The 17,594-nt window shown below is 47.9% G+C and overlaps 1 protein-coding gene across 2 annotated transcripts in view; it reads left to right on the top strand.

Annotated features, from left to right (window-relative positions):
* LOC306969982 (cullin-5-like) overlaps positions 1–13,193 on the top strand; it is a 61,141-nt gene extending 47,948 nt beyond the window's left edge. For both annotated transcript variants that reach the window (XM_079565794.1, XM_079565795.1), the window contains 6 exons: positions 8,263–8,386; positions 8,463–8,638; positions 8,876–9,037; positions 11,581–11,699; positions 11,804–11,927; positions 12,908–13,193. In XM_079565794.1, coding sequence (XP_079421920.1) covers positions 8,263–8,386; positions 8,463–8,638; positions 8,876–9,037; positions 11,581–11,699; positions 11,804–11,927; positions 12,908–13,102 — 900 coding nt within the window. In that variant the 3' untranslated portion in view covers positions 13,103–13,193. The remainder of the gene's footprint in view (positions 1–8,262; positions 8,387–8,462; positions 8,639–8,875; positions 9,038–11,580; positions 11,700–11,803; positions 11,928–12,907) is intronic.
* The last annotated feature ends 4,401 nt before the right edge of the window (positions 13,194–17,594 follow it).

Below are 17,594 nucleotides of genomic sequence, written 5' to 3'. Positions count from 1 at the left end.
GTTAAAGTCTGACACTCCAACAGCAGAGTACAGATGAAGACTCACAAGACTTTATATGTGTCTGTAGTTAAAGTCTGACACTCCAACAGCAGAGTACAGATGAAGACTCTCGAACCTTCATATGTGTCTGTAGTTAAAGTCTGACACTTCAACAGCAGAGTACAGATGAAGACTCTCGAACCTTTACCTGTGTCTGTAGCTAAAGTCTGACACTTCAACAGCAGAGTACAGATGAAGACTCTCGAACCTTTATCTGCGTCTGTAGTTAAAGTCTGACACTTCAACAGCAGAGTACAGATGAAGACTCTCGAACCTTTACCTGTGTCTGTAGTTAAAGTCTGACACTTCAACAGCAGAGTACAGATGAAGACTCTCGAACCTTTACCTGTGTCTGTAGCTAAAGTCTGACACTTCAACAGCAGAGTACAGATGAAGACTCTCGAACCTTTACCTGTGTCTGTAGTTAAAGTCTGACACTTCAACAGCAGAGTACAGATGAAGACTCTCGAACCTTTATATGTGTCTGTAGTTAAAGTCTGACACTCCAACAGCAGAGTACAGATGAAGACTCTCGAACTTTTACCTGTGTCTGTAGTTAAAGTCTGACACTCCAACAGCAGAGTACAGATGAAGACTCTCGTGGCTTCAGATCTTCTCACTGATGCTTCAGGAGCTGCACAGTCGTGTCTGAAGCTCCAGGACTTCTTCCTTTAGTTACTTCTTCCGAAAACCCTGGAGAAGAAGCCTTTTCGCTCCTTCTTCCTCTGGTTGAAGCTGATGGTCGCTCTCAGAAGCTCGATCTGACTCAGAAGCTTCTCCTTCACTTCTTTCCACTGTTCCTCCCTCAGCGTGTGCTCTTTGTTCTTCTCATGAGCCTCTTTCTGCTTCGTTTCCAGTTGTTCCAGGGCTTCCTTCAGATCCGATATCACGCCTAGATCTTCGCTTACCCTCTGCCGTAAACGCTCCAGCTCCTGTTCGTAGTGACGCTCCGTTTCCACCTTCTCCTGATCTCGACGCCTCAGCTCATCTTCAAACTCCTGCATCGTCTGTTCTCTCTTCATCGCCGCCTCTTCTGCCTTCTTCTCCAGGCGCTTCGTCTTTTCTCTCTCGTCCTCGAACACGGCAAAGATCCGAGTCTTCTCCGCAGATAACTCACTCTCTCTCTTCACCCACTGTTCCTTCTCGTGCTGAAGACGTTCTTGTTGGGCCATCAGATCTTTCTCTCTCTCCCACTGGAACCTGTGCAGAGCCTCCCTCAGCGTGACCTCGTTCTGTAACTGCCGCCTGAGCTCGGAAACCAGCGCTTCATTGGCTCCACTCGTCTCCAGCGCATGGACGTTTTCCTCCAGTTTGCGCCGATGTCCTTTCAGATCCTCCACAGTCGTCTTCAGATCTGCGTTGTCTTTCTTCAGATCGCGCAGATGTTTCTCCATTTCCCGAAACATGTCCCGTTCTTCTTGAAAGGCCTTTTCCTTTCGAACCGCGTCGACCAGCGCTTTTCCGAGCTGCGCCTCCGCTTCGACGGCTCTCCTTTCAAACTCTTTCTGTTCCGCCTCCAGGACGAGGATCTTTTGCTCCATGGCGTTGTAACTCTCCATGTACCCCTTCAAGCTCTCCTGCACCTCTTTGAGTTCGTCACACTCTCTCTGCATAGATTTCTCCTTTTCGAGTGACCACTGTTTACGAGCTTTCTCCAACGCCTTCTCTCTCTCGGCCAAACTCTCCTGGGCCGCTGTCAGCTTCGACTCAGAGCTGGTCGCTCTCTCCTCCAGCTCCTGGCACTGTTCCCTCCACTCCGCTCTGTCCTTGTTGAATTTGAGTTGTTCTCTCCGAAGGCTCTGGACTAAATGGTCAAACTCTTCTTGCACGTCCTCCACCTCCTGCTCCATGTCTTTGATCGTCTGCAGTGTGAAATCCGTCTGAACCTCCATCTCTCTGGTGCACGGTTTGTCCACGGTTTCTCTTTGAGAACAATCTTCTGGAGCCGTTTCACGAAGCTCTGCTACCTTACTTTCCAAGAGCTTAATCTGATCTTCCAGTTCCTCCTCGCGTTCGCTAAATCTCTCCATCTCCTTGTCGAAGTCTTGCTCTTTGCTTCTGTTGGACCTGAGTTCTTCCTTCAAAAGCTCCACTGTTTTCTCGAGGCTGTCACGCTCCTGCTCCAGGGCGATGATCTTTTCCTCCATGGCCTCGTACCTCTGCAAGTGCTCCATCAAAGTCTCCTGCGGTTCTTGGACTTCATTCTGCATAGATTCAGAGTCGGTCGCTCCATCATCCAGATTCTGTTGTTTTTTGCCTTGAAGGATATTTCCCCAAGCCGTTTCACAAAGCTCTGTTACCTGACTTTCCAACAGCTGTATCCTCTCCTCCAGCTCTTTCTCGCGTTCGCTAAATCTCTCCCTCTCCTTTTCGAAGTCTTGCTCTTTGCTTCTGTTCGACTTGACTCTTTGTTCGGCCTTGCTGTCGTCAGTTTCAGACGCTTTCTCCCATTTTCTTTGTAAAGCGTTGAAGGAGAAGTCGTCGGCCGACTCTTCCTCCAAAAGCTCCACCGTTTTCTTGAGGCTGTCACGCTCCTGCTCCAGGGCGAGCACCTTGTCCTCCATGGCGTTGTATCTCTCCAGTTGCTCCATCATGCTCTCCTGCATTACTTCGAGTTCATTCTGCATGGATTCCATAGATTGAGAGTAGGTCGCTCCCTCCTCCAGCTCCTGTCCTTGTTTCCTTTGACATGTTTTCCGAGCCTTTCCACAAACCTCTGTTACCTGACATTCTAAAAGCGTGTTCTTCGCCTCCAGCCCCATCTCGCGAGCTCTGAATCTCTCCCTCTCCTTTTCGAAGTCTTGCTCTTTGCTTATGTACGACTTGAGCAGTTTGGCCTGGCTGTCTATCGTTGCAGACGTCGTCACTTTCTCCCATTTTCTTTGTAAAGCGTTGAAGGAAAAGTCTTCGGTCGACTCTTCCTTCGATGGCTCCAGACTCTCCTGGGCCGCTGTCAGCTTCGACTCAGAGCTGGTCGCTCTCTCCTCCAGCTCCTGGCGCTGTTCCCTCCACTCCACTCTGTCCTTGTTGAATTTGAGTCCCGCGCTCTGAAGCGTGTGGGTTACTTGATCCAACTCGTCTTGCGTGTCCTCGACCTCCTGCTCCAAATCGTGGATCGTCTGCATCGTGAGATCCGTCTGCGCCCCCGTCTCTCTGGTGCACGGTGTGTCCGCGGGTTTGCTTCGGGGGGGATTTTCCCGAGCGGTTTGGCTCAGCTCCGAGACCCGGCTTTCCAAACGCTGAATTTGAATCTTCTGCTCCGTCTCGCGTGCGCTGAACCGTGCCCTCTCCTTCTCGAAGTACTGCTCTTTACTCCTGCTGAGCCTCAGTTCCTGTTTGAGCCTTTGGACGACGCTTTGTAGGTCCTCGTTTTCATCTGCGACGCGGTCCCACTGTTCGCAACGCGGCTCCATCGCTTCTTCAGTCTCGGATTCTTCGGACTTCCTTTCCGCGTCGTCTCCTTGCTTTGCGTTCATCTGCTTCTCGTACTCGATAACCTTTACTTCGAGAAACCTCTCCGTGTCTCTCCACTTGCCCTGCGCCACGTCAAACCTCACCAGCTCCTGTTTGCAGGCCTGGAGTCGTGCGGTCAGCGTTTCAACAGCGAGTTTCTGTGACGTCTCCTCCTTCTCAAAGCTGACCTCTCTGGCCGTTAGCGCCGCTAGCTTTGCACGAATCCCGTCCACTTCGTCCAGTAGGTTCAGGTTTTGTGTCTGTAGCTCCTCCATCGTCTGACACGTCTTCGTCGAGGCCTTCAGCTCCTCGACATTGATCTGGTCTCTCTTTAAACCCTGTGTACAGACGCTGTTTGCTTTCAGAGTAGATCCTGTCTGCATCGCCGAATCCCCGTCCTCCTCTGTCCTCGTACTTTGTAATAAATCCATCGTCTCCATCTTCAATTTGACGCGATGTCCGTTTAACTCTCGCCCAAACACAGTCTTAGTTCAGATCCTCCCGTGGATCTGAATAAACGGCTGTGAGTGTGTCAGACTCTGAACCCAGGCTGGGGTGGAATGTTGGTATTTGAATATCGCCGTGGAAACCTAGGACTCTGTGTTCTACTGACAAACATGACATCATCTTTGGAATCGCCCAAATATGGTCATGTTTTAAGCTAAGCAGAAACAACGAGGGGGAGAAATCAGCTTTTCTCCCTTTACTCACGAACAAACGCTGAGTCATGAATATATTTTTCTACTAAATAAAGATATAGAGACTCAGAGCAGCAAAGTGATTCAACAGCTGAAAAACAGACAAAGCTAACAGGGAAACGAGTGTAAGCTTCATGCTACACATCCTAGCATTAGCTTTGTTCTACATATGCTAATGTTAGCTTAATGCTAAATTTGCTCAAGTTAGCTTCATGCTAGATATTCCAATGTTAGCTTCATGCTACATATTCTAAAGTTATCTTCATGCTACACATTTTAATGTTAGCTTGATGCTACATATTCTGACATTTGCTTCATGCTACATATGCTAACGCTAGCTTGATGATACATATACTAACGTTGCCTTTAACCCCTTAACTCCCACCTGAACCGAGCTCATTTTCTCTTGTTTGGCTTTACCCCAATCCAAAAGCTTCTGGAAAAAAGGTGAAGATAAAGCAACAAAACTGAGACGAAAACAATGATGGAAATGTGACAAAAAAGTGAGAAAACATTGACAAAACAGGGATGAAAAATTTATGAAAAAATGACAAAAATGTCACAAAAGAAAAATGACAAAGTTTCAAAAATGAGTTGAATACCCAACAAAAAAATGATGGGAATAAAATCTGATGACGTGAGAAAAAGATCCTCTCGGTTCAGGCGGGAGTTAAGAGGTTCACAAACACTGAATTATGAAAATAGTTTTGTACTAAATAAAGGAGCAAAGTGGTTCAACAGCCCATAGATACATAAATAACGGTGAATGCTAGCATAATGCTACATGTCAGCGTCGGGCTAATGCTAACGGTTAGTTAGCGCTAGCTAGAACTGCGGTTTTTTTAACTTCTACAGAACAATCTGCTGTGATTAAACAGTCATATGGACCTGATTTACACTTGACTTTATTCATGTGATAAATAAGTTCAGATTCCACCAGAAAATGGCTAAAAAGAGAGAAAAATAGTGTTTCCCAAAAGATTGTATTTTCCCCCTCAGCGAGGCCACGCCCCCTTCTATGGCGAGATGCGTCTGTGTCTATGAGGGGGAGGAATGAGCTTTTCTCCCTTTACTCACGAACAAACGCTGAGTCATGAATATATTTTTCTACTAAATAAAGATATAGAGACTCAGAGCAGCAAAGTGATTCTTTCATTCATGCTACTTATGCTAATGTTAGCTTTATGCTACATGAAGCTAACAAAGCTACAAAAAATGTCTCCCAAAATGTCTCCCGTTCCCACATTTGAAGCCGATTTTTATCATTTCTTTTTGTTTGGTGAAATCTCTACAGGCTCATTTTTATCTGGAGAGTTTTACGAAAATTAAATAATTTGGCACAAAATTCCCTTTGGTCTTTCTGATCAAAAGGACATATTTTTCACGGTGTTGCCGTAGCGATGACCAGGACGTCCCATTTTATTCTAAAGGGAAAATCTTTTTTCTGTTTCCTCCAGGGAAAACATTTATTTTTCTTTTGACAATCGGATAAAATATTAAAATTGCATGAAATGATTGTAGAAACATGTGGGAGAGAACTGTGGCGGCTTCTCTTTATTTTAATTTGTTTTATTTATTTGCCAGGGACATGTACAGGAGCTTTAATCAGCAGATGAAAAGACGCTTTGTACCAGACTTTAGCGATTTTCTTTATTGTAAAAGGACCAAGGGCCGAACTGGACAGTTTTAGCCAAAAGTAAAGCACCATTTTCTACAGTTGCCAGGGCTGTGCATCATTCATGACCTCATTTGGTGTTTCCTGTTTGGAAAGTTTGAAGTAATTGACAGAGTTTCTCACATTTTTACAGAACTTAACCCCCTGCCTTTAAAGGAATAGGCCACCGTTTTTACATACTGAGATATGTTCTTACCTCACTTTAGTGGAGTTAATATATCCCCGTCTGGCCTTTGTCCGTGCGCTCACACATACGCAGCCTCTCCCACATGTCACATAGCTCCAAAAAAGCTCACGATAGAAGCTACCAAGCTCTTCCACGTGTTCCCTATTTAAATAAAGTTACGTGAAGTGTTTTCATGTGAAGTATATTTACACAGAAATGTAGCATGTCGATTTTTTAAGCAGATAAAAAGGGGGACTATATTGTGAGGCGTAATGATACGAGGAGTAAAACGTCCGCGCAGTAACTCCTAAAGACTTCCCCCGCTCACTTCCGTCAATAACCTTTAGGAGTTACTGCGCGGACGTTTTACTCCTCGTATCATTACGCCTCACAATATAGTCCCCCTTTTTATCTGCTTTTATTATACGGCTCTTCACAACGTAAGTAGAACGCTCCGTTGATTTGAATGGGATTTCCCAACGTTCTACCGGTCATTATTTTCTGATAAAGGACCTCTGAAAAAAATAATGACCGCTGCCCATGGCAACGGAGTTCGTGCTTTCATATCACTCCGCGCGTACGTAGTAGCGACACTCTCTCTGTCCCCGTCACTGAGAGAGAAGTTGGGGGAATCGCTCGTGAAGTTAGCGTGAGTCTGACTTTCAATTTACCCAAAGATTCACCACCATTCCTCCAACTGCGCCTTCAACTAAGTAGCTAGGCTAGCTGCTAGCCTTGCTGCTTCTAGCTTAGCCAAACGCTGCAGCGCAACGCGCAAACTTTTGGGAACTATTTGTCGCGGATGTCATTAAATAAACCTTTCGGCCTTCATAAAAGCGTACGAAGTTTATGTTGTGTGTGTTCAGTTGCAAATGGCCGTATAATAAGCGGGATAATGTATAGAACGCTGGTCATTATCGGGAAAATAAGCACCTTCAGGGCGAAACAAGACCCCTCCGCTTCGCGTCGGGGTCCGGTTCGCCCTGTCGGTGCTTATTTTCCCGATAATGACCAGCGTTCTATACATTATCCCTTACATAAAATCCACATGTTACATTTCTGTGTAAATATACTTTGCATGAAAACACTTCACGTAACTTTATTTAAATAGGGAACACGTGGAAGAGCTTGGTAGCTTCTATCGTGAGCTTTTTTGGAGCTATGTGACATGTGGGAGAGGCTGCGTATGTGTGAGCGCACGGACAAAGACCAGACGGGGATATATTAACTCGACTAAAGTGAGGTAAGAACATATCTCAGTATGTAAAAACGGTGGCCTATTCCTTTAACAAGCACATCTTCTCCAGTTCAGCTATACCTAAATCTAAAAGAAGAAGAAGAAGAAGAAGAAACTTTATTGTCTGTCCCCAAAGGCGACAGAAATTCGTCTTTGACAGGCTCAAAACATGCACACACACTTCCATAAAAACACGGGCACATTTAAAATCACATAACAATAATGAACAGCAGGACTATGGTTTGTGATCGTTCAAAGTGGAGTTTGCCTTTGGAACAAATGACTTTTTATAGACGTCTTTGTGGGCCAGGGGGACTTTAAAACGCCTGCCTGATGGGAGCAACGTGAAGGAGCTGTAGAGTGGATGGGAGGGGTCTTCAGTGATCTGGGTGGCCTGTGGATGGGAGGGGTCTTCAGTGATCTGGGTGGCCTGTGGATGGGAGGGGTCTTCAGTGATCTGGGGGGGCCTTCCTCAGCACTGAGCGACTGTAAAGTTCAGGCAGAGGGTTTGAGCTGTATCAGTGATTTCTGAGGCCTGAGTGATGATGCGGGAGAGTTTGGATTTAACTGTCCGAAAGTTGAACCATGATGTGATGCTAAAGGTCATTATGGATTCTATGAGTGATTTATAAACCAGTGTTAGAATGCTCGGAGGCGTCTCCAGGAGGTGGGGGCGTTCCTAGGAGGACTCAGGCAAACCTATCCCTAAAATGGCCGCCATCAGAGTTTTTACAGATTACTCAGAAATACGTGAATGTGCCAAGGCAACACTTCAGCCATGTTTTTAATGAGGGAATGACAGAATAACAGGATGGAAAGCTTGAAAAAGCCCATTTTGCAGAATACCCCCCCTTTAAATCGTTGAAATACTTCTGATAATTGTTCTAAAAACCCGTCTTCACACATGACACCCTCTGATGTTGGACTCTGTAGCAGGTTCTCAGGTTCTCAGGTTCTCCAGACTCACAGACCTTCTCCTCGCTCTCGCTCACAGGAGGTGGGGATGCCGGCGGATTACGTCAACAAACTGGCCCGGATGTTCCAGGACATCAAGGTTTCTGAAGACCTCAACCAGTCCTTCAAAGAGATGCACAAGCACAACAGGCTGGCGCTCCCAGGTCCGTGCCCTGCAGAGAGTGGCCTGTGGCGCCCCCTGCCTGTGGTCCCCGGTGTGAGCTGTTCTCTGTCTTCCAGCCGACTCGGTGAACATCAAGATCCTGAACGCCGGCGCCTGGTCCAGGAGCAGCGAGAAGGTGTTTGTGTCGCTGCCCACGGAGCTGGAAGATCTGATCCCAGAGGTGGAGGACTTCTACAAGAAGAACCACAGCGGGAGGAAGCTGCACTGGCACCACCTCATGTCCAACGGCATCGTGAGCGCTGACCACACGCCCTGACAACACACTGACCACACGCCCTGACCACACCCACTGACCACACGCCCTGACCACACGCCCTGACCACACGCCCTGACCACACGCCCTGACCACACGCCCTGACCACACGCCCTGACCACACGCCCTGACCACACGCCCTGACCACACGCCCTGACCACACGCCCTGACCACACGCCCTGACCACACGCCCTGACCTCTGACATGTTTCCACAGATCACGTTTAAGAACGAGGTGGGCCAGTACGACCTGGAGGTGACCACCTTCCAGCTCGCCGTGCTCTTCGCCTGGAACCAGCGACCGCGCGAGAGGATCAGCTTCGAAAACCTCAAACTGGCCACGGAGCTGCCGGACGCCGAGCTGCGCCGCACGCTCTGGGTAACCACGGCGCCAAACACTATGCTAAAGTGGCTATGATAGTTAGCATCAGAGGTCCCTATGCTAAAGTGGCTATGATAGTTAGCACCAGAGGTCCCTATGCTAAAGTGGCTATGATAGTTAGCACCAGAGGTCCCTATGCTAAAGTGGCTATGATAGTTAGCATCAGAGGTCCCTATGCTAAAGTGGCTATGATAGTTAGCACCAGAGGTCCCTCTGCTAAAGTGGCTATGAAAGTTAGCACCAGAGGTCCCTATGCTAAAGTGGCTATGATAGTTAGCACCAGAGGTCCCTATGCTAAAGTGGCTATGATAGTTAGCACCAGAGGTCCCTATGCTAAAGTGGCTATGTTAGTTAGCACCAAAGGTCCCTATGCTAAATTGGCTATGATAGTTAGCACCAGAGGTCCCTATGCTAAAGTGGCTATGATAGTTAGCACCAGAGGTCCCTATGCTAAAGTGGCCATGATAGTTAGCACCAGAGGTCCCTATGCTAAAGTGTCTATGAAAGTTAGCACCAGAGGTCCCTATGCTAAAGTGGCTATGATAGTTAGCACCAGAGGTCCCTATGCTAAAGTGGCTATGCTAGTTAGCACCAAAGGTCCCTATGCTAAATTGGCTATGATAGTTAGCACCAGAGGTCCCTATGCTAAAGTGGCTATGATAGTTAGCACCAGAGGTCCCTATGCTAAAGTGTCTATGATAGTTAGCACCAGAGTTCCCTATGCTAAAGTGGCTATGATAGTTAGCACCAGAGGTCCCTATGCTAAAGTGGCTATGATAGTTAGCATCAGAGGTCCCTATGCTAAAGTGGCTATGATAGTTAGTTCCAGAGGTCCCTATGCTAAAGTGGCTATGATAGTTAGCACCAGAGGTCCCTATGCTAAAGTGGCTATGATAGTTAGCATCAGAGGTCACTATGCTAAAGTGGCTATGATAGTTAGCATCAGAGGTCCCTATGCTAAAGTGGCTATGATAGTTAGCATCAGAGGTCCCTATCCTAAAGTGGCTATGATAGTTAGTTCCAAAGGTCCCTATGCTAAAGTGGCTATGATAGTTAGCATCAGAGGTCCCTATGCTAAAGTGGCTATGATAGTTAGCACCAGAGGTCCCTATGCTAAAGTGGCTATGATAGTTAGCACCAGAGGTCCCTATGCTAAAGTGGCTATGATAGTTAGCATTTGAGGTCACTATGCTAAAGTGGCTATGATAGTTAGCACCAGAGGTCCCTATGCTTAAGTGGCTATGATAGTTAGCATCAGAGGTTCCTATGCTAAAGTGGCTATGATAGTTAGCATCAGAGGTCCCTATGCTAAAGTGGCTATGATAGTTAGCACCAGAGGTCCCTATGCTAAAGTGGCTATGATAGTTAGCACCAGAGGTCCCTATGCTAAAGTGGCTATGATAGTTAGCATCAGAGGTCACTATGCTAAAGTGGCTATGATAGTTAGCACCAGAGTTCCCTATGCTAAAGTGGCTATGATAGTTAGCATCAGAGGTCCCTATGCTAAAGTGGCTATGATAGTTAGCATCAGAGGTTCCTATGCTAAAGTGGCTATGATAGTTAGCATCAGAGGTCCCTATGCTAAAGTGGCTATGATAGTTAGCATGAGAGGTCCCTATGCTAAAGTGGCTATGATAGTTAGCACCAGAGGTCCCTATGCTAAAGTGGCTATGATAGTTAGCACCAGAGGTCCCTATGCTAAAGTGGCTATGATAGTTAGCATCAGAGGTCCCTATGCTAAAGTGACTATGATAGTTAGCATCAGAGGTCCCTATGCTAAAGTGGCTATGATAGTTAGCATTAGAGGTCCCTATGCTAAAGTGGCTATGATAGTTAGCATCAGAGGTCCCTATGCTAAATTGGCTATGATAGTTAGCATCAGAGGTCCCTATGCTAAAGTGGCTATGATAGTTAGCACCAGAGGTCCCTATGCTAAAGTGGCTATGATAGTTAGCACCAGAGGCCCCTATGCTAAAGTGGCTATGATAGTTAGTTCCAGAGGTCCCTATGCTAAAGTGGCTATGATAGTTAGCACCAGAGGTCCCTATGCTAAAGTGGCTATGATAGTTAGCATCAGAGGTCCCTATGCTAAAGTGGCTATGATAGTTAGCACCAGAGGTCCCTATGCTAAAGTGGCTATGATAGTTAGCACTAGAGGTCCCTATGCTATGGACAGGTGTTGAAAATTAGCACATGTGCTATAACACTTTAAACAATGCATCTGGTTCGTCCAATGTAATTGCTATGTCCATATTAAATAAATAAATAAATGAAATAAAGTGGCTATGGTAGTTAGCACCAGAGGTCCCTATGCTAAAGTGGCTATGATAGTTAGCACCAGATGTCCCTATGCTAAAGTGGCTATGATAGTTAGCATCAGAGGTCCCTATGCTAAAGGGGCTATGATAGTTAGCATCAGAGGTCCCTATGCTAAAGTGGCTCCTCTTCTTCTCTAAGTCCCGCCTCTTCTTCTCTAAGTCCCGCCTCTTCTTCTCTAAGTCCCACCTCTTCTTCTCTGAGTCTTCTCCTCTTCTCTGCAGTCGCTGGTGGCGTTCCCGAAGCTGAAGCGTCAGGTTTTGTCGTACGACCCGCTGGTGTCGTCGCCCAAAGACTTCGCTGAAGGAACGCTGTTCTTCGTGAACCAGGAGTTCTCCCTCATGTGAGCTTCCTCTTCATGTTCTCTTCATGTTCTCTTCATGTTCTCCTCCATCACCTGCTCCACGTGAGAAGGTCTCAGGCTCAACGTTCCTTTGTTTGTGTCAGAAAAAACTCCAAGGTCCAGAAAAGAGGAAAGATCAACCTGATCGGACGCCTTCAGCTGACGACGGAGCGCATGAGGGAGGAGGAGAACGAGGGCATCGTGCAGCTGCGGATCCTCAGGACGCAGGTACTACAGGGGTACTACAGGGTACTACAGGGGTACTACAGGTACTACAGGTACTACAGGGTACTACAGGGGTACTACAGGGGTACTACAGGTACTACAGGGGTACTACAGGGGTACTACAGGGGTACTACAGGTACTACAGGGGTACTACAGGTACTACAGGGGTACTACAGGGGTACTACAGGTACTACAGGTACTACAGGGGTACTACAGGGGTACTAAAGGGTACTACAGGGGTACTACAGGGTACTACAGGTACTACAGGGGTACTACAGGTACTACAGGGGTACTACAGGTACTACAGGGGTACTACAGGGGTACTACAGGGGTACTACAGGTACTACAGGGGTACTACAGGGGTACTAAAGGGTACTACAGGGGTACTACAGGGTACTACAGGTACTACAGGGGTACTACAGGTACTACAGGGGTACTACAGGGGTACTAAAGGGTACTACAGGGGTACTACAGGGTACTACAGGTACTACAGGGGTACTACAGGTACTACAGGGGTACTACAGGTACTACAGGGGTACTATAGAGGTACTACAGGGGTACTATAGAGGTACTACAGGGGTACTATAGAGGTACTACAGGGGTACTACAGGGGTACTACAGGGGTACTACAGGGGTACTACAGGGGTACTACAGGTACTACAGGGGTACTACAGGGGTACGGGGACACTCTCTCTCTCTCTCTTCTTCCTCCTCCTCCTCCTCTCTCTTCTTCACATCTCCTCCTCCTTTCTCTTCTTCACGTGTCCTCCTCTCTCTCTTCCTCCTCCTCCTCTCTCCTCCTCTCTCTCTCCTCCTCCTCCTCCTCTCTCTCTCTTCCTCCTCCTCCTCTCTCTCTCTTCCTCCTCCTCCTCCTCCTCCTCCTCTCTCTCTCCTCCTCCTCTCTCTCTCCTCCTCTCTCTTCCTCCTCCTCTCTCCTCTCTCTCCTCCTCACTCCTGCTCTCACCTCCACCTCTGCGTTCCAGGAGGCCATCATCCAGATCATGAAGATGAGGAAGCGCATCAACAACGCGCAGCTGCAGACGGAGCTGGTGGAGATCCTGAAGAACATGTTTTTACCGCAGAAGAAGATGATCAAGGAGCAGATCGAGTGGCTCATAGACCACAAGTACATCAAGAGGGACGAGACGGACATCAACACCTTCATCTACATGGCGTAGCTCCGGCGGCGGCGGCGGCGCCACAGACTTTCCCGCCGCTCCGGCCGGACGGACGGACAGAAGACTGAACTTCCAGCCCGCCGTCCTTTATTTAAAACAAACAGGACTGTGAAGAACTCCCGCTTTACCGGTGTACAGAGTGAGCCTGGGCGGGTCGTCGCCGTGGAAACGCTCGCCGAGGGCGGGGCGAGAGGAGGAGGAGCCAGAGGAGGAGGAGGAGGAGCCGACGACGTCACCGCAAACGGGTCATTTCAGCTCGTTGTGGTCTTCAGCTTCAGGGACAAACCGATATCCGATACCGATATCCGATACCGATATCCGATACCGATATCCGATACCGATATATCCGATACCGATATCCGATACCGATATCCGATACCGATATCCGATACCGATATCCGATACCGATATCCGATACCGATCCGAGGGGGTTTGGGTTCGGCCGATCTGAGGAGTCACGTTCGGGCTCGTTGGCGGCGTTGGTCACGTGACGTCACGGCGCCGTCTGAAGAGCTCAGCCTGTAGGTGGCGCCGCGGTCTCGGCACGTTGTCTCCACTTTGGCTTTACCCAAATCTTAAAGCTTTAAACAAAAAGCGATTCGATCACTTTTGTAGGTCTTAGCTTTCAAATGAGGTGTGGATTTGGGTGAAACTAAACTGGAGAAAATGCACTCGGTTCAGGTGGGAGTTAAGAGGTTGAATATGCTTACGTGATAAAGTATAATTACAGATAAAAAGGAACTATATTGTGAGGCGTAATAACACCAGGAGTTCCACATCCGCGTCTTCACTTTACTGAGCGGGCGTCGAACTCCTGGACCCGCGTGAAGACCAGACAGGTACACATGAACTCGTCTAAGGTGAGAACATGTCTCAGTCTGGAAACACGCCTGTTCCTTTAAGGCGAGACACTGCAGGTGAACAGGGAAAAAATGTAAATTTACAGATATCAATGTGAAACGTTTGCTGTCGATCACTGGCATAAATGTGAGGAAAAAATACACGGCAAGTTTTCTGTCATTTTATCTTTTCATATCAGAACAAGGTGTTTTATGCCTAAAAATGCCCCAAATTTCACATCTTTTCCGCGATTAAATCTGAATAATGGACAGAGCTACATTCAAATTCATGGTTTCATTTTATAGATGAATGAGTTTCCAAGACTTTCTCAGAGCGGATTTTGGATTTCTTGTTTAGTTTTAAAATAAGCTGTTTTTTAGTGTAAAAATGTGTAAAAATGTAATTTTCGCCTTATTTTTTGACATTCAAAACTCAATAAATGGGGCTTAAGGGATTAAATAATAAAAAATCCCTCTGTAAAAATCTTCCAAATATTGTTCAGTCCGAGGCTGGAAAATGTGAAGTCTTTAGGTCCGACTGACGTGGACATAGTGTCGCCACAATGACAGAAACATGTGTTTGGAGAAAAAGGCCCTTGAAATTGTGTTCTCCCATATAAGTCTATGGGGGAACATTGAATCAGCGCAATATTTAAACATGTTGTTGTGAAGATTTGGCATGTTTTCTGTTTCCGGGTGAAAGTTTATATGTTCAGAGACAGATTTGGCCCAAAACCTGAAAACTGAAAAAATTGAGTTTTGCCTGTAGTGTCTCCCCTTAAGAACTTAGAAGTTTATTCATTAATCCAGCGATGTGTTAATGATCGTTATCGTGCGATGACGTCATTGATCATGTGACGTCATTGATCATGTGACGTCATTGATCATGTGACGTCATTGATCATGTGACGTCATTGATCATGTGACGTCATTGATCATGTGACGTCTGTGATTCGGCTCCTCCATTATCCAGATGTTTTTATATTTATGAAGAAGCCTCTGGTATCGGTTTGTATCGGCCGATATTCAAACCCCGGTATCGGTGTCGGCCGTGATCAAACTCTCTAAAGCTGGGTCACCTGACTTACTTTACAGTCCCTCGCTCGTCCAGGTCAAATGCATCTTTAACTCGTTTCTTTGAGTTTGATGATGATGGTGATGGTGATGATGATGATGATGATGATGATGGTTTAGAAGAACTCTTTGAACGTGTTGAAAATAATCATGTTCTGAACAGTTTGAAGCGTCTGAGGTTTGATCGTCCTCGGTCCAGGAAGAGAAGAACGTTTGAAGGAGAAGTTGGTGTTTTAGAAGCTCCACAGTTTCCTGGAGAAGGTCTGAGATGGTTATCTTTATAATTAGGGACGGGAATCTGACTGATCGATCCATCAGAACCATCACCTCCTCAGAGTCTGAATCTGCCGTCTCCACAAACGCTTCTAAACCTGAAGAACCAGAACACGACGGGTTTGTGTTCAGCTCCTCCTGAGCGTCAGTGAAGGAACCTCCACACTGAGGCCTGCTCTGATCTGAGAGTCAGTGAAGGAACCTCCACACTGAGGCCTGTTCTTACCTGAGTGTCAGTGAAGGAACCTCCACACTGAGGCCTGCTCTTACCTGAGTGTCAGTGAAGGAACCTCCACACTGAGGCCTGCTCTGACCTGAGTGTCAGTGAAGGAACCTCCACACTGAGGCCTGCTCTTACCTGAGTGTCAGTGAAGGAACCTCCACACTGAGGCCTGCTCTTACCTGAGTGTCAGTGAAGGAACCTCCACACTGAGGCCTGCTCTGACCTGAGTGTCAGTGAAGGAACCTCCACACTGAGGCCTGCTCTTACCTGAGTGTCAGTGAAGGAACCTCCACACTGAGGCCTGTTCTTACCTGAGCGTCAGTGAAGGAACCTCCACACTGAGGCCTGCTCTTACCTGAGCGTCAGTGAAGGAACCTCCACACTGAGGCCTGCTCTTACCTGAGTGTCAGTGAAGGAACCTCCACACTGAGGCCTGCTCTTACCTGAGCGTCAGTGAAGGAACCTCCACACTGAGGCCTGCTCTTACCTGAGCGTCAGTGAAGGAACCTCCACACTGAGGCCTGCTCTTACCTGAGCGTCAGTGAAGGAACCTCCACACTGAGGCCTGTTCTTACCTGAGTGTCAGTGAAGGAACCTCCACACTGAGGCCTGCTCTTACCTGAGCGTCAGTGAAGGAACCTCCACACTGAGGCCTGCTCTGACCTGAGTGTCAGTGAAGGAACCTCCACACTGAGGCCTGCTCTGACCTGAGTGTCAGTGAAGGAACCTCCACACTGAGGCCTGCTCTGACCTGAGCGTCAGTGAAGGAACCTCCACTCTGAGGCCTGCTCTTACCTGAGTGTCAGTGAAGGAACCTCCACACTGAGACCTGCTCGTACCTGAGCGTCAGTGAAGGAACCTCCACACTGAGGCCTGATCTTACCTGAGCGTCAGTGAAGGAACCTCCACACTGAGGCCTGATCTTACCTGAGTGTCAGGTCAGAGACCTGCTCTTACCTGAGAGGCAGTGAAGGAACCTCCACACTGAGGCCTGCTCTTACCTGAGTGTCAGTGAAGGAACCTCCACACTGAGACCTGCTCTGACCTGAGTGTCAGGTCAGAGACCTGCTCTTACCTGAGAGGCAGTGAAGGAACCTCCACACTGAGGCCTGCTCTGACCTGAGTGTCAGGTCAGAGACCTGCTCTTACCTGAGAGGCAGTGAAGGAACCTCCACACTGAGGCCTGCTCTGACCTGAGTGTCAGGTCAGAGACCTGCTCTTACCTGAGAGGCAGTGAAGGAACCTCCACACTGAGGCCTGCTCTTACCTGAGTGTCAGTGAAGGAACCTCCACACTGAGACCTGCTCTTACCTGAGTGTCAGTGAAGGAACCTCCACTCTGAGGCCTGCTCTTACCTGAGTGTCAGTGAAGGAACCTCCACACTGAGGCCTGCTCTTACCTGAGCGTCAGTGAAGGAACCTCCACACTGAGGCCTGCTCTTACCTGAGCGTCAGTGAAGGAACCTCCACTCTGAGACCTGCTCTGACCTGAGCGTCAGTGAAGGAACCTCCAGACTGAGGCCTGCTCTTACCTGAGAGGCAGTGAAGGAACCTCCACACTGAGGCCTGCTCTTACCTGAGCGTCAGTGAAGGAACCTCCACACTGAGGCCTGCTCTGACCTGAGTGTCAGTGAAGGAACCTCCACACTGAGGCCTGCTCTGACCTGAGTGTCAGTGAAGGAACCTCCACACTGAGGCCTGCTCTTACCTGAGCGTCAGTGAAGGAACCTCCACACTGAGGCCTGCTCTTACCTGAGAGTCAGTGAAGGAACCTCCACACTGAGGCCTGCTCTGACCTGAGCTGAGGCCAGTTCTTTAAACATCAAGCACTGGCTTAAATGTCCTGAACTGAGAAATGTTTCTTGTTTTGAGCAGTTTTCACTCATTATTAGGGATGCACCGATACCAGTATCGGGTATCGGGCCGATACCACAGGCTTGTACTCATTCATGAGGTCCCGATACCAGAAACCGATACCGTTTGACCTACGAGGCGCAGCTACGAGGCGCAGCTACGAGGCGCAGCTCTCAGCTGAGGAGAGAAGAACAAACTGGAGAATTGTTTAGTGTAAATCCAATAATCCA

The sequence above is a fragment of the Gobius niger genome (assembly GCF_951799975.1).
Source record: "Gobius niger genome assembly, chromosome: 11".
Lineage (NCBI taxonomy): Eukaryota > Metazoa > Chordata > Actinopteri > Gobiiformes > Gobiidae > Gobius > Gobius niger.
Note: the sequence above shows the minus strand (reverse complement) of the source record. Positions and strands in the feature narration are given on the sequence as shown.